Source organism: Leptidea sinapis, chromosome 17, assembly GCF_905404315.1.
Source record: "Leptidea sinapis chromosome 17, ilLepSina1.1, whole genome shotgun sequence".
NCBI classification, from domain to species: domain Eukaryota; kingdom Metazoa; phylum Arthropoda; class Insecta; order Lepidoptera; family Pieridae; genus Leptidea; species Leptidea sinapis.
This window is the reverse complement of record NC_066281.1, coordinates 14399101-14425025: the sequence shown is the minus strand read 5'-3', so window position 1 is coordinate 14425025 and position 25925 is coordinate 14399101. Positions and strand designations below refer to the sequence as shown.

General features: G+C 35.0%; 1 protein-coding gene across 1 annotated transcript; it reads right to left on the bottom strand.

The window, feature by feature from the left end:
• Positions 1–5564: 5564 nt before the first annotated feature.
• Positions 5565–21397, bottom strand: LOC126969010 (ras-related protein M-Ras-like). The gene is made up of 6 exons (XM_050814276.1): positions 21199–21397; positions 20940–21059; positions 15428–15581; positions 14782–14930; positions 10359–10526; positions 5565–7119 (listed from the first exon to the last, which is right to left on the bottom strand). The coding sequence occupies exons 2-6, from the start codon at positions 20976–20978 to the stop codon at positions 7033–7035; spliced, it is 597 nt and encodes a 198-aa protein (XP_050670233.1). The 5' UTR covers positions 20979–21059; positions 21199–21397; the 3' UTR covers positions 5565–7032.
• Positions 21398–25925: the final 4528 nt, after the last annotated feature.

Here is a 25925-nt window from a genome sequence, read left to right as displayed (position 1 = left end):
GAGAGCGAAACCGCGCGTCAACGCGACCTAAGAAGACGTGATTGGCCAAGACGTCATCGCGCGATTCGCGCGCACTTTGTTGACATGTGTTTGGCAGATTTTATTCTCGCATATCTACGACTTCTCGTTATTTGTTGTTATTAGTTTGTTGTTACTGTTAATAGTTGTAGTCTACATGAGACACGAGTTAGTAGATGCCGTGTAGAGATCTTTTGTTTTGGATTCAAGCATAAGTTAAAATGCCGAAACGCAAGTGTTCGTTCAATATTAGCTTACAAGCAAAATATCCGTTTATCAAGCAAATAAATACTCCGTCAGATGTCAGATGCGAAAAGTGTCGTACAGAATTTAGTGTTTCCCACAGTGGTGCCGGTGATATTGAACAGCATTTTTCTGAAAAACATAAAAATGCCGATCGTGCCGCCGCTTCGAGTTCTTCGATGTTAAAGTTTTGAAAACGGATGCATCAACTTCAGAGGATTTGGATACCGCCGCGGCAGAAGGCGTCTGGGCTTATCACACGATACAAGAAAACCACAGTTTTCGCTCTAATGACTGTGCATCGAAATTGATTCAATCATGTTTTGATCCCAAATTTACATGCGCGCGTACGAAATCAGAAGCTATTATTGTAAATGTTTTGGCGCCTGCAGCGATGATAGAATTAAAAAACGATCTTGATAAGTCCAACTGTATTACAATACTAAACGACGCTTCAAACCACGGTAACAAGAGAATATACCCAATTGTAGTGCGATTTTTTCAACCTTACGTAGGTGTGCAAGTCAAAATTTTAGATCTCCAAGACCAACCAGGTGAGACTTCTGATATCATTGTCAATTATTTAAACCAAGTGTTAACCGATAATAATTTGACAGCAAAAGTTGTGGCATTTTGTGGGGACAATGCCAACGTCAATTTTGCGGGCCGGCTAGACGAGGAACTAACAATGTGTTAACGAAATTGCAATCATTTTTAAAACAGCCATTAATAGGCATTGGATGTGGCGCCCATGTAATTCACAATGCAATAAAATCTGCTGCAGACGGGCTACCTTTAGATTATGAAAGTATTATTGTGAAAATATATTCATTTTTTTATATTTACACGATTCGAGTTGAAGCTCTAAAGGAGTTTTGCACCGAAACTGGAATGGAATATCAACAAATGCTCGGCTATAGCAAAACCAGGTGGCTTGCTCTTATGCCTGCCTTGGAAAGGGTTTTAAAAATGTATCAGCCATTAAAAAACTACTTTTTAAGTATTGAAAAATGTCCCCTGATGCTAAAAAACTTTTTTGAAGATCCCACAGCCGAATTGTGGCTTTATTTTTAACATGCTCAGTCAGCAAGTTTTCATCAAGCTGTATTAAAACTTGAAGGTCAGACTGTATCGGCAATTGAAGCGGCAAAAGAAGTCAATTAACTAAAAGACAATTTGACTCAGAAACAGACCAATCAATTTATTCCATTTACGGTCCGCCAATTCATGGTGATATTGAAAAAAAAATGGTACTGATCTAATAGATGAAGAATTTGTGAAAAGGACAGCTACAGAATTTTATAAAACAAGCTGTGAATATTTGGAGCAGTGGACTTGCTTTCTTACCAAAGAAATGGAGATATTTTATTGGGCAGATTTAAAAAAAGTCCCTGAATGGGAAAACGTTCAAAAATGTCTCGACATATTAATTGAAAAGGAATATATTGACTGCAATAAGGATACAGAGGTTTTTGATGAATTTTCATTGATTTCTAAATATATTACTTTGCAAAAAGTATCCGAATGATATATGGGGCATATCTGTAAAAATAATAAGTTCTGTTATTGACGTCATAGCACCATATCTAGCACTAGTTTTTAAAAGCTGTATTGAACATGGCGTGTTTCCTGACCTTCTGAAGTATAGTAAAATTACACCAATATTTAAATCGGGACTCATTTCTGACTCGAATAACTATCGCCCTGTTTCAGTGTTACCGACCCTAAGTAAAATTTTTGAAAAAATTATTTTAAGCCAAATGCTTACTCACTTTAACACTTATAAGTTACTTCATATAAAAAAATTTGGCTTTACTAGGGGACGCTCGACTACGGATGCAGGTGTTGAACTCATCAGAAATATTTTTGAGGCCTGGGAGGAATCACAGAATGCACTTGGAATCTTCTGTGATTTATCTAAGGCTTTTGATTGTGTTCAACATTCAACGCTGGTCAGGAAGCTATGTCACTATGGTATAAGAGGATCTGCACTCGATCTTCTGATCTCATATTTAAATAATAGGATTCAGTGGGTCGAGGTGAATGGCAGGAGATCTCCTGGCACTCCTCTCCCTTCCTCTTACTAACTTATATAAATGATCTACCAAACCTTGTGGAAAAATAACACAAGGTAGCATTGTTTGCGGATGACACTTCACTTATATTCAAAGTGAAACGAAACCAAGTTTTATATGACGAAGTAAACAATGCTCTATCTGACATCGTGTACTGGTTTAGCGCCAATAACTTATTGTTAAATAGTCATAAAACCAAATATATTAAATTCACCGCGCCAAATGTCAAAAATGTAGATGCGAATATTTTATTAAATGGAGAGGTGGTAAAACCAGTGGAATCTGCTGTATTTCTTGGCATTACTCTTGATTCCAAATTGCAGTGGGGCCCCCATATTGAAGGATTGGCGAATAGGCTTAGTTCTGCAGCATATGCAGTTAAGAAAATTAGACGGTTAACTGACATAGATACGGCGAGATTAGTATACTTTAGTTATTTTCATAGTATTATGTCCTATGGTATTTTGTTATGGGGCAGTGCGGCCGATATTAATACCATCTTTGTGCTGCAAAAGAGGGCTATTCGCGCGATTTGTAACCTAGGTCCTAGAGAATCATTAATAGAAAAATTTAAAGAAATAAACATTTTGACTGTTGCTCCTCAATATATTTTTGATAATGTTCTGTATGTTCATAAGAACATTGAGGAATTCTCTAGAAACTGTGACATTCATAATGTTAACACGAGGAACAAACATAAACTTGTTATGCCTACTACTCGGTTGGGTTGAGTTAGTAAGCCTTTTGATGGGCGATGTATATGCTTCTACAATATGATCCCAGAAAATGTACAACACAAATATGTTATGAAATTTAAAAGATTTGTTAAAAAACGTTTGTGTGGGAAAGGTTATTATAGCATAAACGATTTTCTTAATGACACCACGGACTGGGAATAAAGTGAACACCCTCAGGCTCTTTAATAATAAATGTTTATTGTACGTTATCACATTGTAATCCATATTTTATATAAAAAAAAGCCCGCTGAGTTTCTTGCGCCCATTCTTCTCAGGTCTGAGGCAGTCTCTTTCGAATGGGTGGTAGTTTTTGACGTTCAATAAGTGATTTTAAATCCTATTTTGAATAAAAATATTTGAATTTGAATCTGAATTGAATTTGAATTTGTTGTTCTTTCGTTTCAGACCGAAACTTCGGCTTTGGATTTTAGTAATAGACCTCCCGACACTCACCCGTAACTCTCTGATACTATTAACACACAAATTGGATGGACATTGTTGACAACTACTAAACGGTCAATTTTAACATTAGGTATGCAATAACAATTATAATATAATATTGATTGATCGGTCGTAAGTTAGCCACCAGCTATACCGGTTAGCACAAGATAATATTTCCAAATATTTAATTAAATTAAAAAATATATTATAATTAAGGATGCCTCATATCACTTATTTTGCTTAATTATTTTTGATTACCCTCAATTCTGGGATTTAACCCAGCAGTTCTAAAGATAAGCTGACCATCCTCTGGTGCATCGTTTGTTAAGTCTGGCATGGTTGTTCGACTCCAAGAGTCACAACAAGAGAATTGAAACAAGCATGGCAGGATTGACAAACAGTCAGAGGACGGTCAGCTTAGCGATACACACGTTGGGTAAAAAGCACCAGAGCCTTCTCTGGAAGCGCTGGCTTGAGTACCACATGTTATATAGGCAATTATGCAGTGTCTACCTCGTTATGAACCTAAATAAATATTGTGTTAAACTTAATTTAGTTTAATTTGGTTCGGTTCGGTTATTTTATAACCAAACTTCTATTAACCCCACTCATAAATTTTTCTTAATACTTGCGGTAAGCAATGTCCAGGCTCAACCACGACTAGTTGGATCTACAGTGCCTACCTTGGTAGAAAACCAACGCACTTCCTATGTCCACGACGTATCAATATCTATATTGAGCTACATTTTCCAGGCGGTTGTATTATTTAGTTTGGTGTTAACATATCCAAATATATAAAACATCTGTAATCATGGCCCCCTAGCCACCTGCCCTGTCTAATGTCACAATAACGAACGATTTACAATCAACAGCCACCTTTTCAGATCAGGGTTACAATAACTTAACCTACAATAAATGCTTTGGTATAACACATTGCACCTTAACACACCTACACAATCACTCTTAATAACATATAAATAATACTGTTTCATCATAATATTTGATCTCTATTACTTAGGGCGGTTTTCCTGTCACGCGGATTTCCATCCGCGTTCGGCGCTAGTACCCATGCGTTTACTCCGAGCGCTCCTGATCCACGTTCCACACGTGATAGGAAACACATGTATAAAATAATAGGATGCGGATGGATTTCCGCGAGATAGGAAAACCGCCTTAATAAATAGTAAACATTTTGAGTTGAGACTCAGTCTCATGCCTATTTGGCGAGTTAACATCTCCTGAGGATGCCTCGTGTAGAGGCGAAACACGTGTCGAATTGTTTGAAGCCGAATATTGGCGGAATTTACACTCGAGAAAACTCAAAAGATTTAGATAATTGGACGTAAGTAGTTCCTGAAAATCGTTCCAAGCCACAAACATAACATTTTAAGAAATTCATGTTTAAAGCATAATAAATATTAATATATTCCATTCATGTGGGTTGGGCTACTATGTCATGATATCATTTAAAGAGTGACAGTAAGGCTGCCATTTTTTGTCAGTCCGTTAATATGAGTCACATGACCAGTTTTGTGTTCTTAACTCATGACTCATAACATGATTGTGGTTTGGAACGTTTTTCTGGAATTACGTCCAATTATGGATTTCCGTAAAATAACGCCTAATCCAATAAATTATTTTTATAAATACTATTTCTAACATCTATCACAATGCGGATGTATTTTTTTTGCACTTTTTCTTGAGCTAGGCACAATGTCAATAAGTGTGACTTAATTTTGACATAAACAGCAGCAGCGACCAATATCAAGTACAAAGCGTATTAAACAATATTGTAATATAAAGTTGCATCTGAGTCTAGATTCAATCAAATCAAATCAAAATCACTTTAGTCATGGTCAGGTCACGGAAATGACACTTATGAATTTCAAAAAAAAAATTTTTTCTTATTGAATCTACTATATTAGGGTACAATTATAATATATTAGGGGTCTACTCGTATTGTCAACAATCATTATATCATAATATTATTGTTTCGAAACCTCTTGGTACATAATGTACCTCATCACCAGTATCTATTAAATAAATTAAGTCCTAAATATTTTTGAAGTGAAAACATATTTCAGCGCGGTACGCATATTTTTAGATGAGATAAAATCTCTGGACTCGCGACACCGTTACGAGACGCAGCTATGGTATGTGCATATAAACATGTACATATAGCGGATCACGAACAAGTTTAGATAAATAAAATGTAGATATATTATTATTAAATATAAATATATTTTATTCGAATAAAAAAAATCCTATTTTAGTTACCATGAACCTATAGTTTCTATTTTAGATTGTAATAATGTTAATGATAATGATGATGATACAAGAGTTGTCGAAATTGTTAACGATGATTCATAAGAGAATATTAAATGTATTTTAAAGTTTCTAATAATTAATTAAATACAATTCATAAATAAAATGCAATTCATAACCCAATAATCCAAGTCTAAAAAAATGTCTAACGCGCCAAAATAAGTTTTCACTCTGTCAGCACTCTAGGAGTGCAACCCGTATTTTTTTTTATTTAAGATGAGGCAAACAGGCAAGAGGCTCGCTCACGGGATGGGGAGTGGTGAGGCAACCGCCCATGGACATCAGCAACAACAGAGGTCAAGAGATGCGTTGCCGGCCTTCAAGATGGGAGTATGCTCTCATTTTGAAGGACAACTGCAGCCGGTAATTGATTCCATAAAGTAGCTGTGCGAGGCAAGAAGTTCCTCGCAAAATACATGGTTATGACATGCCAGACTTCAACATGATGCGGGCGAAATTTTGCGTTTTGACGATCACGTCAAGACGACGGACATCAGACCGGTAGTGGAAATCAACTATCAACCCGAACAGCTTCTCTGAGCACTCCCCGTGATAAAAAAAAAGTATGTGTGTACTTATGTACGCACGCAAGAAGTTATACTTCTTTGGCCTAACGAAGCAAAAACCATTAAAATGACTTATTCCTCATGCTATTCTACGTTGTTATAAAGAACAATTTCGTAAAAATCTTGCAAAGATGGCTATGACAGTTAATTATTATATAATGAATACGGCTGTATAGGATTGAACCCTTTGCCTGTCCTAATAATGGACGAAGAAACCAAAAAAAATAACGAATGACGCAAACATCAGAAAATTTTGAGACTAACTTCAACCTGTTACTTTTGTGTTACAGTGATGCGCGCGCATCTTAAAATTTCACTCTCATCATTTTCTCATAACGCGCCTAAAGAAGTATAACTTTCATTACAATTATACAATAGTTTAGTGTTAGTTAAAAATAGGCACGTTATATATTAATATCCACACTAAGCGAGTTACAGGAACTGATGACCATTGTAAGTTGTGCTACATGAAGTGTGCGACATTTCGCTTTCCAAAACTTAAATCGTTTCTTTGTGCATATAACATGTATATAAATACTGAGCTATATTATTATATTTTATATCAACGTCATCGATGCGCCCGCACGTACGCACTCGCGCCCGCAGTAAGCACGTGTCAGTAGTCAGCTAGACGATGCAGCACCTGGAGAACAGTTTCCTGCGACGGCGCTGCTTTTCCCGCTGCTGCGGATGATTGCGGATGATGCGCACCAACTGAAATGTTCATCAACAACCACTCATCAGGAGTTCGTCCACATAAAATCCCTTTGTTTTAAAATTTAAGAATATGATAGTTTGTAAATGTATACACTTTTATAATCGTACTAAAATCATCCCTTTCTTGGAGTGCGTCCGTGCAGAATAAATAATATCTGCCTTTCTTTTATGACAACAAGGGATCAGACGAGCAGCTGATGGGCATTGATACGTCCTGCCCACTCAGGATTCTTGAAAAACCCAAAAAATCTGAGCGGCACTACGACTGCGCTCGTCATCTTGAGACATAAGATGTTAAGTCTCATTTGCCCAGTAATTTCACTAGCTACGGCGCCCTTCAGGTCGAAACACAGTAATGTGTAAGCATTACTGTGTTTCGATTCACGGCAGAAATAAACGCCGTTGCGGTACCCATAATCTAGCCGGCATCCTGTGCAAAGGTGCCTCCCACTGGTAAACATCAACAAATCCCTTTTTTTAATATTTAAGAATATGATAGTTTGTAATATGATACATAATAGCTTTAATGGTAAATTTATACACTTTTATAATAAAGTCCCAGTCACTGTTCAGGCATTACGTATAAATTAATGTATATGTTTTGTTAAACTCCACAGCTGAATATCTAAGTGATCGGGCAGCGTTGGACTAGATTATGATTATTTTATAGCAATAACAATGACAGTAAAATATTGTATATTTTATTAAAAAGAGCACAAAAAGGAATGCTGGGGGAGTTTCTTGCGCCGCTTCTTCTCTCTCAGAGTGCCATATGTATCCGAAGCGGTGGTAGTGTTAGAAATGACATTAAAAAATAATTCTTAAGAAATCAATTTTGAGAAAATAAATGCAATTTAATTAATAAATATATGACAGCGCAGCGGCGTAATAATCACTAGTACATGCCAAATAAATGTGAAGGGGATCCATCGATTATGACCTACTAGAAATATTACCAACAGTATGAAAAATGGCAGAGAAACAGGGCCACAAAGTAAACATGTGACCTTATGTGTGTTCACGTGCGGACGCTCTAAAATATCTTTAAGAACTGCTGAATCCACCGCCATAATAAACAACAAGAATTAATTTTAGAATATTCAAAGAACGAATAAGCCTGCCACACATTGATTATGACAAAGAAGTCGTACACGAAGCAACAGGGCCTATATTCATTCCAGTCGGAACTAAACCTTAAAGACAGTTTTTACTAAATTACTTTTATGACATTGGTATAATTTTGTTTTTGTAAACAGTGTTCCTATTGTGGCGCGGAGTATGTTATTTACTTGAAGTAATAATTCGCACTTAACAAGATAACTTGTTGCGTGGCGGCTCTCTTATACTTGTAAGTAAATTATTTAAATTCAAAGAACGAGAAGATATTGTAGGCCTCTTTGTTGAACGTACCATTGAAATAGCCTGTGCAGAGCTCGACAAGAGGGCTATTCGCGCTATTTATAACATATTGCTTATGATATGAAGATATATAAAACAATAAGTAAACCTTCTGATTGTAGCTTATTACAGGATGATTTGAATGAATTGTGTAAATATTGCAATGATAATCTCTTACAACTTAATATTAAAAAATGTAACGTAATATCTTTTTCTCGCAAAAAAAAATCTATTAAATTCAAGTACACTTTAAATGAAAATCTTATTGAACGGGTTTCATTGGTGAGAGATTTGGGAGTTCACCTTGACTCTTCGTTAACCTTTATACATCACTATAGATGTGTGACTGCAAAAGCCTATCGCATGCTTGGGTTTGTTCTTCGAGTCAGTAAAGATTTTAAACATATTACCACCCTGATTCTTCTATTTAATGCATTTGTTCGTTCTTTACTTGAATTCGGCTCGGTAATTTGGTATCCTCATTACAAAGTCCATATTCAAGAAATAGAGAAAATTCTAACGAAATTCTTAAAGCATTTAAAATTTAGGTGTTCCGCTATCGATCAATGTGTTCCTAACTTAATCTCTCTGCCAAAACGTCGTACGGTAAAGGATCAAACATTTCTGCTAAAATTACTTCATAATATGATTAACTCTCCACTTCTTCTTAATTGCCTTAACTTCCGATGTCCAAGACAATCTTCGCGAATTAAATCTTTATTTAATTTACATACTACACGCACTAACTATGCACAAAATGCCTTCATTCATCGTTCTTGTTTAGTATACAACAAAGAATTCTGTTCAATTGATTACTTTTCAGGGTCGATACAGAAGTTGATTGAACAAATTAAGAAAATGTCTTAGTTTTAATTTATTCTCATTAGTATTAAATAATATTGCATCTCTATATCAACTTAAAAATGTATGCTATTATTAATATTATTACCAAAATCATCTATAATTATCTATAAATATTTTGTTACTTTCAATTCAATATATTTAATTAATATTTATTTTTTTCATTACAAATAGGTACTTTAAAATTGTAATTAATTTGCTCGCATTTTTCTATGTACTATTTAATTGTGGAATCTTTTATTGGTCAGTGATTTATATTTTAAGTTTTATTTTTTAAGTGTATTAAGTTGTAATGTTTGTTTCCCGAATAAAATAAAATAAAATAAAATAAAATAGGTCCTAAAGAATCATTGAGAGCAAAATTTAAAGAAATTAACATCTTGACTCAACAGTCAATCGTCAAGTCCTTACATTATCAAGAATATATCGAGAAGCAACCTTCTCGATATATTCTTGATAATGTAAGGTATGTTTATAGGCACATAAATGAATTTTCTAGAAACTGTCATAGCCATAATGTTAACACCAGGAAAAGACATATACTTATAATGCCTACTACTCGGCTAAGTCGAGTTACAATTATTCAAAAGAATTGTTAATAAAAGTTTGTGTGGTAAAGCTTAGTATAACATAAATGACCTTCTTAATGATACCACAGATTGGGAATGGAGCGACCGCCCTCGGGCTATAAAATAATACATTTTATTGTACGATTTTACATTGTAACCATATTTTTGTAAAAAAAAAGAAGCCCGCTGAGTTTGTTGGGCCCGTTCTTCTCAGGTCTGAGGCGTACCTTTTGGAATGGTGGTAGTTTTTGACTTTCAATGAATGATCTCATTTTGAATAAAATATTTGAATTTCAAATTATTAAATAAATTTTTGTGCTTATACCAATGGTCCCCGCTTGGACTTGTTGCTCTACTCACAGTGCGTGTTCCAGGTGTACCGTGGCTGCCTCAGAGCGGAGTACGTACCTCGTGGAAGGCCGCGTCGATGTTGTAGGGCGGCTCCTTAGCGCTAGTCTCGATGTAGGGCGCCGCCAGGAGCCGGGCACGATCCCGTCCCTCGTCCTCGCTCACGGCGCGAGAGTGCACCAGGTCCACCTTATTGGCTGCGATCAGCATGGGATACGTCTCGCGATCCTGTTACATTCACACTTTATAGTACCTGGACCAAGCCTTGCCCAGATTTTTAAGAAGGTAAAAAACTGAAACAAAAAAAAACTAATACGACATTGGATTCGAACCGTGGTATTCTGCTTTCCAGATCACCCAATGTCCCATCTGAGAGATTATAGTCTTGTATATAGTGGCAAAATTTTACCTTTGTATTCTAATGTTACTGTAGCAGTTTCTCATTAAAACACGGATAAAACTACATTTTTTAAATTTGAAACTAGATCGAAGCTAGATCGATTTCTCGCCCCCGAAACTACCTGTATACTACATTTCATTAAAATCGTTGGAGCCGTTTCCGAGATTCAGCATATATATTATTATATATGGGTAAGGCCGTAGATTTTGCCACTTTGTAACATAGAGTAACATAGATACTTCTATGTTACGGGCACGTAGGAGTAACGTGAAATTAATACACATTGATTGTAAAGCTGATTTCATAACGCGCTAGTTTTGGCTTCGGGTTTAAATTATAATATTTAGGTATCAAATACATCAGATTGTTTTTTAAAATGTAAAAGGCTCAACCTTTTAATCAGTCATTTATTCAGTCATTTATTTTCTTACACAAAGTAATGTTTTCAAACTTCTTGTACTTATATAAAAATTAAATAAAAAAAAACAAATTTGCTTTGCCGCCTATCAAATTCTCACAAAATATAACAATATATTATAATGTAAATAAAAATTAAATAAACCTTGCTGCCTTATCAAATTCTTACACAACGTAACAAAATAAAGTAATAATTGTTTCTTAGGAACTGTTAACAAATTTCAATAATTATAATAAATTATTTAATTAAAAAAAACAACATCGGAATCATTACTCAGGTAATATTCTTTAGAGGACTTTTCCCGTTGAATTAAATTTACCTTTTTCACGATAGAAATAATGGTCACTAAATCAATATCTAATTTTCTTTGGACTACGAACTTTACGGAATGCAATGGATCCTTGACGGTTTTCAAAAATTTTACTTTATAGTAATTTTCTCCTTCCTTAAATTCTATACTCTCAACAAATCCTATAAAATATTTCCACGTTCTTTTTTGAAAATATCTAACAATAATACTATCTTTTATGGTCAAACTAAATGCATTCTCTTGTTTGTTCTCGATCACGCTTATTCCTTCGTTTTCATTAATATTCGATTCATTGAAATTACTTTCTTCTTCTGAATTGTCAGTTTTATTTCTTTCATCTAAATCCATTGATTGGTCCATTTTATTAAATTTAACTGCATCTTTTATATCTTCTTCTCCAATATAATTTAGAATTTTCTTGCCTTCATCTTCTGAAGTGTATTCAATCTCAATTTTATCTTTTTCCACTTCAATCAAAATCTCTACACTCGCGTTTTGGGTAAAGGTTATATTTTCCTTGTTCTTGTTCATTTTTTGATTCTGCTCATGCATTTTCCTGTCATCAGACTTTTTGTCACGATCTTTATTTTTTATTTCAAATAAGGTATATTCTTTTCCAAATACATCACTCTGTCTTAAATCATAACTTGAAATATTTTCTGGTTTTTTTCTTATTTGCGACAAAATTGTCACGTCATCTTTCCCACTTATAAATTCCGTACTTTCGCGAAATTTTTTTTGCATTAATTGTTCACTTTCGCAAAGTATCTTCCTTTTTGAGTCTTTTTTAGTATTAGTTTCAAAATCAGGTTTCTTTAAAATTATTTGTGATAACAGAGTCACTTTCTTGTTTGGATCTATTTTCGGTTTCAGTATACCCGTTCTTTCGTCAAGTTCAGTTTTTGGATTGTTTTTGTCGTCGTCAAAATCTAGACTCATTGAATCATCAGAAAAAATGGCCGTTGCATCGCTTTCTGCATACTCAATACTGTCTTCATTGTCATCTTCGTCGGTTGATGAATTGGTGCGCCTACGACTCTTTTTCTTGTTAATTTGTGAACTTTTAACTACCTTTTCTTTATTAGTATTTTTTCGTTTATTTGATTAATTTTCGTTTGTCTTTATAATCGGGACAAAGCTATGAAACACAGGTGAGTGACATTCACAGCTGCCTCTAGGAAATCCACAGAAACAGCTGAGATCTCTGTGTTTGAGTTTTAGTTTTTCTGTTGTTATAAGCTGATGAATTTTCATTGTTTGTGGCAAAGGACTAAGTTTTGTATCTATAGGTTTGATGTTAAGAGGTGAAATATAAAATAGTTTGATGCTTGTGTCCTCTGATCTTAAAACGTCAAATGCGGCTTCAGCATTTGGAATATCTTTTCCTTGTGCAATTTTGGAATCTAGGGTTCGCTTTATGACACCTCCGATACCATCAGCGGCACCTTTCCCATGGGCAGCTTCAAAAAAAGACCACGTGCCATAACTAAACCCGTATTCATAGACTTTTTCACTGAATAAATAAAAGTTCTTTTTTTGTCTGTATTGGGTCGTTGGGCCGTCAGAAAAAAAGTGAATGGTACAGATGTTGGAATAGTTATTCTTTATATATTTTAAGATGAGATCGAGATGGGCCCATATTGCCTCTGGGTTATGTTGATTTTCGGGGGAAATAGAACAAAATGAAATAGGCTTCTTCTCTCCTTGGATATAAATTACTCCCGTATGAAGGGTGATCTGCTCTTTTATAAAGTGCATTGCCTGTATTTCTTTATGGTATTTGCAAGTGAAGTTTTCAGAGAAATCTATATGAATACAAGATTCATGATCTGTTAAATTATTAATACAATCTTTGTACATTTTATATTGATGATAAAAATTAAAAATGTATATATATATATTTAATATACAAGAATTGCTCGTTTAAAGATATAAGATAAATACTATTTTGATTTATTTATGTGCCTTTAGCAACGGCGCCTATTTCTGCCGTGAAGCAGTAATGTATAAACATTACAGTGTTTCGGTCTGAAGGGCGCCGAAGCTGGGCAAATGAGACTTAACATCTTATGTCTCAAGGTGACGAGCGCAATTGTAGTGCCGCTCAGAATTTTGGGTTTTTCAAGAATCCTAAGCGTCACTGCATAGTAATGGGCAGGGAGTATCAATTACCATCAGCTGAACGTCTCGTCCCTTATTTTCATTAAAAAAAGCGATTTTTTATGTCATACAACTAAGCCTCTTTTATTACTTCACTACAGATCCGGCTCAAAGGACGACGAAGCATAGTGTGATGGCTGCCTTACAGACTTATGTATGGTTCATAAATTAAGAGAAACTTTATTACAATTAATCTATTGCGCTCAATCTTAAATCGTTAATGGTTATGAGAATACCGCGAATCAATTGACGAAATGACCTGGGCGAAAATGTGGAAATAATGCACGCGCCGTCGCAACCACCAAAAGGACGAGACGCATTGTGCGATGTTTGCCTCATACGGATAACACTGTCCAACATACTAGGACCACGGACTAGCAAAAAAACAAGGACTCCGTGTCACCTTGCATAGCATTGTAGCACCAAAACAAGCCGATTAATGTGTAGATACATAGCCCCACGCATACACTTACACCACTATCTACAGGCCGATAGGCGGCCATTATGAGAATTGTCATCGTCTGTGACAGATCAGTTTGAGTCTCAATAAAATATTTTTAAAATGCGTCGTGCGTTGTGTAAAAGTGTAAAAACGATACTTTATAAGTATTTGTGACCATATATGATTATTTAAGGGAGAAAAAATTGTGTAACTAGTCCCCCGTAACCGCACATACACTAGCATAACGGTGCTGTTTATAAAATGCCAAAAAAGCTGGTTTACCAGTTACCGTTGATTTAAGAAAAAAATTGAAAAAAAATATCCCACGAAAACCATTGACAGATTTCAATAATGTGCTCAATCAATTTTTGTTTCTGAGTCATGGATGTTTATTTGTATTTATGTATGTATTAGTAAGTAGGTATAATGTATAAGACATATCGTCGTCTTGTACCCATAGTAGAGGCTATGCCTAGTTTGGGGTAAGCTAATTTGTGTAAGAGTGTATCAAAATATTATTTTACAATTTTTTTCTTGGTCATTTTCTATATTAATATAAGTCTCTGGGAAAACTTGAACACCCCTGCCCCTTATCTGGCCTCAAGCTACGTCTCTTCGCGCCACCAACAGGATTCCTACATTGATACACTTTCATTACTAAAACAACAGATGGAATTTTTTTGATGTTAGGACTATGTTTTTTAAGGAGAGAACAAACGAGAGTGCGAGTCCCCTTTTGAAACTACATCTCACCTTAACTCTTAGTATCTGGGTGTGAAAGTGTCGAATGTTCTCGAAGCTCTGCCTGTCTGTGACGGAGTAGACCAGAAGGAAGCCGTCCCCCTTGCGCATGTACTGCTCTCGCATCGCGCTAAACTCCTCCTGCCCAGCCGTGTCCAGGACTGCAACGTCAACACTTTCTTATCTGCACAGTGAACTAGCTTTGAATAAATTATTAGCATGTCCTGAAATATTACCATATATATAACCTAAAAATATTCAGGTTGAGTACAATTATTATGTGTTAAGCCATGAATAATTATTATTCTAAGAATAATTTATTCAAATATGGTTACGCCACCCACTCCGGAGGGATCCCAACCGTATACAGAGGCAAGCCGTATAATGGAACCCTCAAGGAAAACGCAAATGTGGCCGTCCAAAGCAAACCTGGCGGCGGACTGTCATTGACTAAACGAAAGACATTGGAAGGACCTGGAGTGAAATTAAGAGAGTTTCTCAGGTCCAACCGCATTCGAGATGCATTGTGGATGCCCTCCGCCCCAGCTAGGGGATTCAGGAACTTAAATGAATGAATTTGTTAGGAGGCCATTTTATATTTGGATAACTCTCATGACTCATGAATGTCTGACAATATGATATAGTTTTTGGCCGTTACCATCAAGTATACACCATTGTCCATCCACCTCTGTGTGCTGGAGATATGAGTCCTCAATGGTGGGGTCATAGTCTGTCACAAACAGCTTCTGGAAGAACTGGATCGTGATAGCACTCTTGCCCACTCCTCCATCTCCCACCACAACCAACTTCACCTGCAAACATAATTAAGTATTTTTGAAATTATACTTCTTTAGGCGCGTTATGAAAAAATTATAAGAGTGAAATTTTAAGATGCGCGCGCATCACTGTAACACAAAAGTAACATTCTGATATTTGCGACATTCGTTTTATTATTTTTTTGGTTTATTAGTGGAATGGAATGGCCTGTCCTAATGGATTATTAGGACAGGCAAAGGGTTCAAGCCCATACAGCCGTATTCTTTATTTAATAATTAATTGTCAAAGCCATTTTTGCAAGAATTTTACAAAATTGTTCTTTCGTAAAACATAGAATAGCACGAGGAATAAATCATCTTAATCATTTTTGCTTCGTTATACAAAATAATTATAACTTCTTACGTGCATACATAAGTACACACACTTTGTTTTAATGGAATGCAATAGTTACAAGAAAAAAAATTGTAAAATGGGGCCTTCAACTCATCTAAAAAGAAACACACTTATTAAATTGTTTTGAAGTGATTCTATTTAAGTGTTATTATGTAATGGACAGCAGAATGATGTAGAAAGCTGCTAATAACAACATATAATTAACAACCATTAAGAAACAGCTGAGAACCAAAAACAGTCAAACACACTTCCCAAAAAAAATTACTCTGACTAGATCTTTGCACACTGACTAGATTATGATAATTGTTAAATTAATTAATGCTCTGATAGCAACATAAGCAATTATTACAATACTGTCCAATTAAATCTGATAAAACTCTTATATTATCTATGGCTTTATTGGTTATTTAAGTTTGGCCCTTGATTTTATCTTGATAAAGCTGTCAATGTGAGACTCACTTTATGGTGATAAGCCCTCTTCAATACAATAATGAAAAAGCTTTGTCACCTTGACATAAAACGATAATGTACACAATACATAAACTTATTTCAGATTTTTGGAGTTGTTCTAGAAGGGGGCTGGATATTTTTTTTTAAATAAGGAACGAGACGAGGAGGATGTTCAGCTGATGGTGATACATCCTGCCCATTACAATGCAGAACCGGTTTATGAAAAACCGAAAAATTCTGAGCGGCACTACATTTGTGCTCGTCACCTTGAATAAGGTCATAAGATTTTAAGTCTCATTTGCCCAATAATTTCACTACCTACGGCGCCCTTCAGACTGAAACACAATAATGTTTAAACATTAGTGCTTCACGGCAGAAATAGGCACCGTTGTGGTACCCATAGCCTAGCCGGAATCGGCAAAGGGGCATCCAATTGGTAAAATAAAAAAAATCATGATTATTTATTTAGCATTAGCTACTTAAATAAGATAACAAAAGTAGTTTTTTTTTTTGAAGAACACGAGAGATGATGGCCATTTAGTAGGTGAGCTTTAGTTGTTAAAAAACCTGTCTGTCTACACAGCCCCTGTTTCTATTTATAATATTTTATTAATAAATTGATAGCTGTTTCATGTTAATAGGTCATTCAAGTAAAAATCTTCTGGGAGCCAGTCAAAAATTTGGTTAATTGATGATATCTACACACTATGTCTACACACATCAAAAAAGTCTAAGCAACATGCATGATATTACAAATATATCATTTATATTAATTAATTTCTAAGTCTTTATTCACTCAAAGTGCATAGATATGTAAACTTTTTTGTTATTAATGACATACTGGCTGGAGGAAAAAAAAATCGATTATGTTTTGTTTTTTTCATAAAATTAAATGAAAGGGAAATAGGAAGGAAGGATGGTTGAATTTAAGTTCGTTTCTATTGCTACGTTTAGTCTTGATTTTATAATTTTACCGACCATTTAAATAAAGTTGGCGACAAAATTGAATTGTTAGTTATTCTTTACGTCATGGAGCGACGTCATTTGACGGCAAATGAAATGCAAAGAGCTGTAGGGATGTTGCAAGCGGGAAGTATTCAATCTCAGGTATCTCGGCATTTTAGCATTCATAGAAGTGTTATTTGTCGTCTTTGGCAGCGCTACAATAATACAAGGGAACCCGCTGAACAGCATTCAGGCCGTAAAAGGAGTACAACCACTCGGCAAGACCGGTACATACAACTAACTGCAAGACGCCAGCCGATGTTAACCCCTCGAGAGATAAGTTTGAGGCTACAAAATCCAAGTGGTGTTCATGTAAGTCCCCAAACTGTGCGAAAACGAGTACGGCCTACGAGCTCGACGCCCAATTAGGTGGCCACCGATACGTCACAGGAATCGCGCTCGTCGAAATGAATGGTGTAGAGAACGCAGAACATGGACACAGGAACAATGGAATAAAATTATGTTTTCCGATGAGTCGCGATTCGGGTTTAGTAGGCCTGATACAAGAAGGGTGCGAGTGTACCGTCGGCCCAGAAATACTGAAAGGCTCAGGTGCATTCAGGAAGTTCATCCATACAGCGGCTCAACAGTTATGGTATGGGCGGGTATTATGAAGAACAGGTGAACTGAGCTCGTTTTTGTAAATGGAAATATGAACGCATGTACATCCATTTGCACAAACCTTTGGCTCCGATTTTACGTTAATGCATGACAATGCGCGTTCACATACAGGCGGCGAACCAGTCAATACTTGGCAATGGAGAACGTCCGGGTATTGCTCTGGCCTGCACAATCGCTAGACCTCAACTCCATCGAGCACACATGGGACATGCTCCAGAGACGTGTTTTGAAGGACTTGGACGGAGTGACAACAACCCAACAACTGAAGGATTTGCTACAATTCCATTGGGAGCGAATACCGCAAGATAACATAAACAGTCTCATTAATTCAATGATTAATAGTTGCCGACAAGTTCTGAATAGCAGAGGTGGTAATACTTTGTATTAAATTATCTTATTCTTTCACAATAAATTCATTTTATATAGAATGTTCATTTTGTTAAAAAAATGTTTAGTACCTTAGTTTCTGCAGTATATTCTAATATTGTTAATTTCTGTTATTAAAAGAAATTATAAAGACGACAGCTGTTATTTTTACATCATAGGACCCTAAAAATATTATTTTAAAAATAAAACACAATGTTATAAAGTGAAAAACCATCCTCAAATTTAAATTAGTACATGTTGCTTAGACTTTTTTGATATGTGTATTATATTTCCTCACCCTTCCACTCAACCCTTGTTCTGCTCTAAGTATCCCAAGAGCTGCCAATTGATACAAACTCCATAACTTTGGAGAAAATGGCAATGGGGGAGGTAGTGGAATGGATCTGAGTGTACACCTTTCTTAGGCATCAGATGCACTAAAGCCTCCCTGTATAATTTCGGGACTACACCTGATGAGCAGGAGAGCCCGAAAAGAGAAGTCTCACTAAGGAAAGAACGCAACTGTAAAAGGCGATTGCGATTTAATCTGCAGTCAGTGATCCTTATTCATAGGTGATCAGCTGTTACTTTATGTGAAATCAAATCAATATCACATTATTCATTTAGGTCAAAAAAAATTACCCTTATTTCATAAATATATACATTTTACCATTTACCACCAGTACGGTAAAAGTTGAACTTTGTTGAGAAGAAGTAGGTAGAAGCTCATTCTTTTAAGTCAACATTTACAGCTCTATCATTTTACAAATGATTTTAATCAAACAATCTGTGTAAAGTGATTCAACAAAAATTCTCGAAAATCAAATACTCAATGATGAACACAAGTTTAAAAAAAAAGTAAATAAATTTAATAATTAAGTACATCGAAATAAATAATGGTATTATATAACCATTAGGTATAAAAATATAAAATAACAACTTGAAGTAGAGTTCCCAATGGCAGGATCAAGCCGCCATAAGTAACACCTGTTTACAAGCATGACAGATGCACCAGTCATCGCCACCCTCAAGCATATTTTATGGAAAGGAACAACCAACCCCATGACACCGCCCCAGCAAGCAATTACATTTAAGATGTGTGTGTGATGATGCCTATTGACTAAGCCTGCCACAAGACCTCAACCAAGTAATAAGAATGTGTATCTATATATTATGCACTTTTATAATAAAGTCCCAGCCACTGTTCAGGCATTATCTATAAATAAATTTAAAAGTTTTGTTAAAAATGGCTCTGTCATAAATCCTACTAATCCACAGCTGAATATCTAAGTGATCGGACAGCCTGGGACTAGATTATGATTATTTTACAGCAATAGCAATGACAGTACAATATTGTATATTATATCAAAAAGAGCGCAAAATATGAGTGCTGGGAGAGTTTCTTGCACCACTTCTTCTCTCTCAGAGCGTGATTCATTTCTGAAGTGGTTGTAGTATCTGGTGTATTAATAATGATATCAAAAAGAATTCTAAAGGAATCAATTTTGAGAAACAAAATCCCTTTTATGCCTTTATGCAATACTCACTAAATACCTCTACATACAACTTAACAATTTTGTTTAAATTTGCATATACCTGATTTATTATTAATATATTTGTATTAAAAGTAATTAAAAGCTCAAAGCCTTGCAGCAGTGAATAAAGCAAAAGACTTCTTCATTTCTATAACTTCAACCATTTGTTGCTTAATGCAGAGATCTTGATGATTATATAAATTGAATCATTATAATTCACCCTAAGTACATGCCCTTACACATATAAGTTTTGATTTTCTTCATTGTATAGTAAATTTTATTTGAAACATGGGTTAAATAAATGCTTGTTATAGAACCAATGTCACATTTTGTTTAAATCTGGTAACTAGCCAGGATCACATTCATTATCTGGCTTCTGGCCAGAGAGAGAATTTATTTTGAACTTGAAAATTGAACCAAAAAAAATGATAATTCAATGAGTATCGAACTTGTAATGATCATTCATTGGGCTTATCTGAAGATTCTCCTAGAAATTTAATAAAAAAAAAAACCAACAACAATGTGTACATTACCAAAATTTAATTTTTGTATTATTTTATAAACTCAATATTTTTTTTAAACTGTTTAATATTCTCTAGAATTCATAAAATTTGCCATAAAAGGTAATGGATAAGAATAGTTTCATAATTTATAGCTACTTCTCTAATAAGTAATGTATATTAATTAGAAAAACAAGAAATTTTCTTATACTGAATTTATTTCACTTTCACTTTATTAATATGATGTTTATTATAATTGAAACAACAATATAAATAAATAGGTAATTGCCTAGATTTTCAACACAGAATGCAGACTAGAAACTACAAGATCTACCTCACAAAAGCTCTAAAATAAATAAGAATATTTTTTTGAATAAACATATTGGAATAAACATTTAATATACGTATGTAGTAATGTATAGTAGATGTATATAGATAGCTGGAGAATATGTCACAGTATAAAAAAGCTAAGGGTGCTATAATTTAGCAATATTTGTTTAATACGATTGAATGTATAACTTACAGTGGGAAGGTTTTCGCTAGGAGGGCCCGGTCGCGTCATAATAAGTAAACACACTTCCGGATCCAAGGACTAATGCTAGAACTATACAGCCGCCCGCACTCGCTCATCGGCAGTTATTATCTGTAACTGGCAACGTTGCGTTAAACAAAATGTTCTCTTCCTGAGCTAGTTCAAGATCACTCGAGTGTACACATAATTGACGATATACGAACATAATATAATACAAATTCCTGTAAAGTTATAAATACATGTTACCTACCTCATCGGTAAATACATTTTGTGAACTACGGATGAACTGAACCGCATCCACATTCCACAGTCGGAATGGCAGTTAATTGAGGTGAGTCCGTTACAAAAATTAAAGTTTTAACGCCTGTTTTTACTTGGTTTTAATGATAACTGTAAAACAACAAGAAAAAGAACAATATATTGTACATATTAGGATAACTACAAATATTTATTTTGTATTTTTTTAATGACAGATCATCAGATGACAAGAAGTCATCACATCTTGCTTGGTATTTGTCAAAGTTGTCACTTGTCAATTCCTTTTTTTATTCATTTAAAGCAGCGGCAAAGAGACTATCAGCTCAAACCAAAACAGAAGAACATTGAAAAGAGTCTAGACTTAGAAAATACTAGCGTATGCAAACGCTCTTTTCCTATTCCGGGCTCTCTAAACATTGAATGTCGCTTGTTTACCGGGCGTATTTAAACGCGCGCGCGAGCGCGTATCTATGCGTATTAGTTTACGTGTAGCAAAAAAATCCTTATAGTTACGGTGATTTCAGCTGAATTTACCTGAAAGCTAGTGAAAGAATCTATTTAATCAATCGATATAATAAATAATAAGTGCACATTATTTTGTAGTATTTGTAGTTCTATTTTATTTTACACAGACCTTTCCTTCGACAAAAGTTGAAATACTGTTATATTTTGGAATAAACAAATAAAAAAAAGTTAATGGTTTTACAATCAACTTAATTTGTTCCTTTTTTTTACCAAACTACAATTTAAATGCTTCATAGTAATAATTTGAGATATTCCTGCAGAAAGACCTTGATGACCGTACTTTCAGAACCCTCCTATGAATAGATGTTCAGTATCTAAGCTTTATATTTATATATTGAACGATAGAAAATTTAATCTCGTTTTTATAATAATACTTTGGCTAATTTTTAAAACTAAATAAATACCTTACGACGCAAAATATTGGGTAGGAAATTCACGACATAAATCCGAAGATTTATATATTATGTCGTAATATACTACGTTTTCTGTTCAAAAATAACCTTCGACATAATGGCTATGAGAAACCTTCTCAGTAATCGCGACAGATAACTTGATAAGAGATGAGCTATACTTTTAAAATAAAATAGAGCTATAATAAAAAACACGTAACCAACGGGACGTGATTCCGCAAAAACCAATCCATCCTTAACACTCTAGGTGTAAAAATCAGACTCTCATCCATCTGCCTCCATAGAATCTTAGAGTTCTTTGGCGATAGCCAGAAAAGACAACCTCGAACAACTGATGGTTACTGGGATGATAGACGGACGACGCCCCAGAGGTCGCAGCCCTATAAGATGGTCTGACCAAATCTGTACATCTCTGAATACCGGACTTCATGACGCACTGCACGTAGCCAAAGACAGTGACAGATGGCGAACTAGTGTCAAAAATTTGAATTCTTAGAGAAATCACGACCCTAAGCAATGAGGAATACGACGCTAGGAGGTGGAAATAAGTTATCCTACACAAACAATAAAATCGCAAAAATGAAAAACTGAACATTATTTTTTTATTAAATGAAAAGTCGCTTCCGCAAACAACACGGAAACAAAAAAGGTATTTTAAAGAATGTCTGTTTGTATGTCCGGGCTAAATGAATAAACGACTACATAGATTTCTTATTTTGCATGAATAAATAATATGAAATCGGAACTGCTTTACAGCATGTAAGCGGACGACCGTGACGTCGCGGGCAGCAGCTACACCCTATAAATTTTGATTCCCTTGCGTATACCTTTTTTTTGCGGTATCTTTGTTACGTTTACCGTATATGTTTGATTTTTTCACAGCTTCAATTTCAACGCGATACCTCCACGCGTTCCCGAGATAAAAGGTCTTGATAAGCAAAACTCGAACATTTCGAATTAACTGATTATGTTAAAACGTGGGTAGTTAAATGACCTTAGTACTTAAACCTCCAAAAAGCTAATGAGTACTTCTTCCTTTACTGCTTTGACCACTTTTATCGTACGAATACTTCGTAGACTTTTGTGTCACAAACAGAGGACGTCTCATTATACCTATCTATTAATAACACAAACATTTTAGTAATACCAAGCGTACCAAAGTATGGAGAGTTTTAAAAATTGCATTTGACTCCATACCTACTTTGTATAATGCAATCACAGCGATTCGGTTCTCTTTATCATCCCATTCCATTTTACTACCGCAAAATATTGTACAATGTATTGGCGCCAAAATGAGAAAACTCAATGAACAATCTTAAAAAAAATACAAATTCCAAATTCAAATGTAATATTTTGTTTATTTTTAATTGTACAGTGGTCGCTTGTCAATGTTTCACGAGATTATTATTTTTTTAATATTGACCAAACAATGAAATATTTGTTTATCAAAATTATTTCCATCTACCGTAACACAGATATATAATACATAATTATATATCTGTGTGTGACAGATACATTTACCTAAAGTAAGGCACTCTCTACTGAAACTTTCTGTATTTTAGCAGTTCTTAAAGCCCTGATAGCACAATATTACTTACTAAACAACACAATTAAACACACTGTTGCTCAAGTACCTCATATCAAAACAACTATTTCAAGCATACAGTTTGAAAACGTGCGGCCTTACTGTATAATAAAATAAATAAACTCAACAATATGCTTATATGAAAAATCATACTATGAATGCAAGAAAAAAAAAATTAATGGATAAAGTCTTATAATTATGAAGATATAGAAAACTTACTTATAGTACCAAAGTAAATCTTTGTGTTCTATTAAACTTACAGACACACAAACTCACTCACGTACATACAATCACACACACATTCACATTTGTATATACATACACACACCCACACACACGTTTAGATAGTAGATACATATAAATTAACTTTTATTATGTTATTATTGTTAGTAGTTTTCTTTCTATTAGTTTATTATATTTATGTTAAGGTAAACTTGTTTACTATTAATATGTTTTTGCTATGAAAGAGCGGGGCCTCCTACTACAGGCAACTCATGATTAAAAGGAGACTCCAAAACTGATATTGTTTATTTTTGTACTTTGCTGTAATAAAAATATTAATATTATTACAATAAAGTTCTTGCCACGCGCCAATACCCATACCTTACGATAATCTGGTTGTTGAGAAGTACATTTCAATAATAATTTTTATATTAGGAAAATAATAGGCAATAAATGGAACTTGCATGCTATTTAAATTAAATTCGATATACAATTGACTCTGCGCCAGAATGCCGTAACCTATATTATATCAACCCCTATACCAACCTACTGGGTTAATAAAACATGTATGATAGACATATTTTTGGTTTATTCAAATAAAACAAATCTCATAATTATATTTACAATACTACGGTTACATAAAATAAAAACTATAATTACGGGGAAGTGTACCAAGAATACTGGCAGCATTTCCACGTTGGATAGCTAGGCTTGGCCGTTGACCGAAATAGCTGCCAGCACTTGGGTTGCCAGTAGCCCTATTGAGGCGAGAAGATAGTATTTTGTTCATTCTCCGCGTCTCTGGGCCACACGGGCCAAGTGTCTCGACACTAAACGGTACAAAGATGATTGTGGTACTCATTGAGACCAACATATTTGCGAAGCCTCCTGTCTTCGGCAGTCGAAGCAGCAGCCGCAGCACCAACTGACGTAACTTGGACATGAGAAGTAGCCAGAGTGTCCATGCAAGTCGCGTCACAGACCAGCGTCCTTCCTCGTGCCCAAGCCACCAGAGTCATTCCGTCAGGACGCTTGCCATCGCGCCGGGTAATAATGCCATTTGGCTCTAAAACAGCTGGTATATTCAGAGCGGTAAATGCCCTGCGGATGACTTAATTATTGCTAGCGTGACGACTGATACGGCCTGCCGATTTTAGGAAAGATAGCCCGTAACGCCCAAGATCTACATTGATGTGGTTCATTCAGTTCAGATGGATCATAGGATCCCTAGTCCTTATAGTGTTGTCATTACCTACATTTGATTCGTTTGAAATAAAGGTAATAAATTTCAACCAAGCTCAAAAAAGAAGGAGCTTTACAATTCGACTGTATGATTTTATGTTTGTTATATTTTTTATCCTCCTTTATAATCCGATTTGAAAAAAAATCTTACGATAGGGATATCTGATGTATAGTTCTGATGAATGATGATGATGGAATGATGACAGGAGTGGTTACAATATAGTTAAACTACTCTAACCAAACCAATGTGATGAAGCCGATGGGCATCAGAACTAACAGGACTAAAGTAGTAGTTTATACCTGTCTCGTACGTAGTATCCTAGAATATTGCAGTTCTGTGTGGAGTCCGCACTACGAGATATATGTAAAGCGGTTAGAAACTGTACAAAAGCGGTTTCCATGGCACTTGTCTTACAGTTGCAACTTGTCTAGGCACCTTTCAAGTTATAAAGATCGTCTGCTACGTACGAAGTGATTTGAGACGAAAATCGTCTCAAATCACTTCGACATCGTAGAGAAATGCTTGACACCATGTTTCTGCACAAACTTATTAATGGAATTATAGACAGCCCCGATCTTTTATCTAAAATAACTATTAATATTCCTAGGAAAGTACAAAGATTAAAGAAACCTCCTTTCAATATAAACGGAACTAAATCGAATTTGGGACAAAGCGCTATACCGATGCATGAAAAGTTACAATTCGATTCATAACATAGTCCCTGTTGGTATAGC

What these genes read in the sequence shown, in the direction of transcription:
- LOC126969010 (XM_050814276.1), bottom strand. Translation starts at nt 20,978, where the DNA reads ATGACGCGACCGGGCCCTCCTAGCGAAAACCTTCCCACT. An exon ending in CTAGCGAAAACCTTCCCACT is followed by an intron (nt 15,582 to 20,939) that starts GTAAGTTATACA and finishes TTATGTTTGCAG; the next exon opens with GTGAAGTTGGTTGTGGTGGG. An exon ending in CCCAGATACTAAGAGTTAAG is followed by an intron (nt 10,527 to 14,781) that starts GTGAGATGTAGT and finishes TGAATGTAACAG; the next exon opens with GATCGCGAGACGTATCCCAT.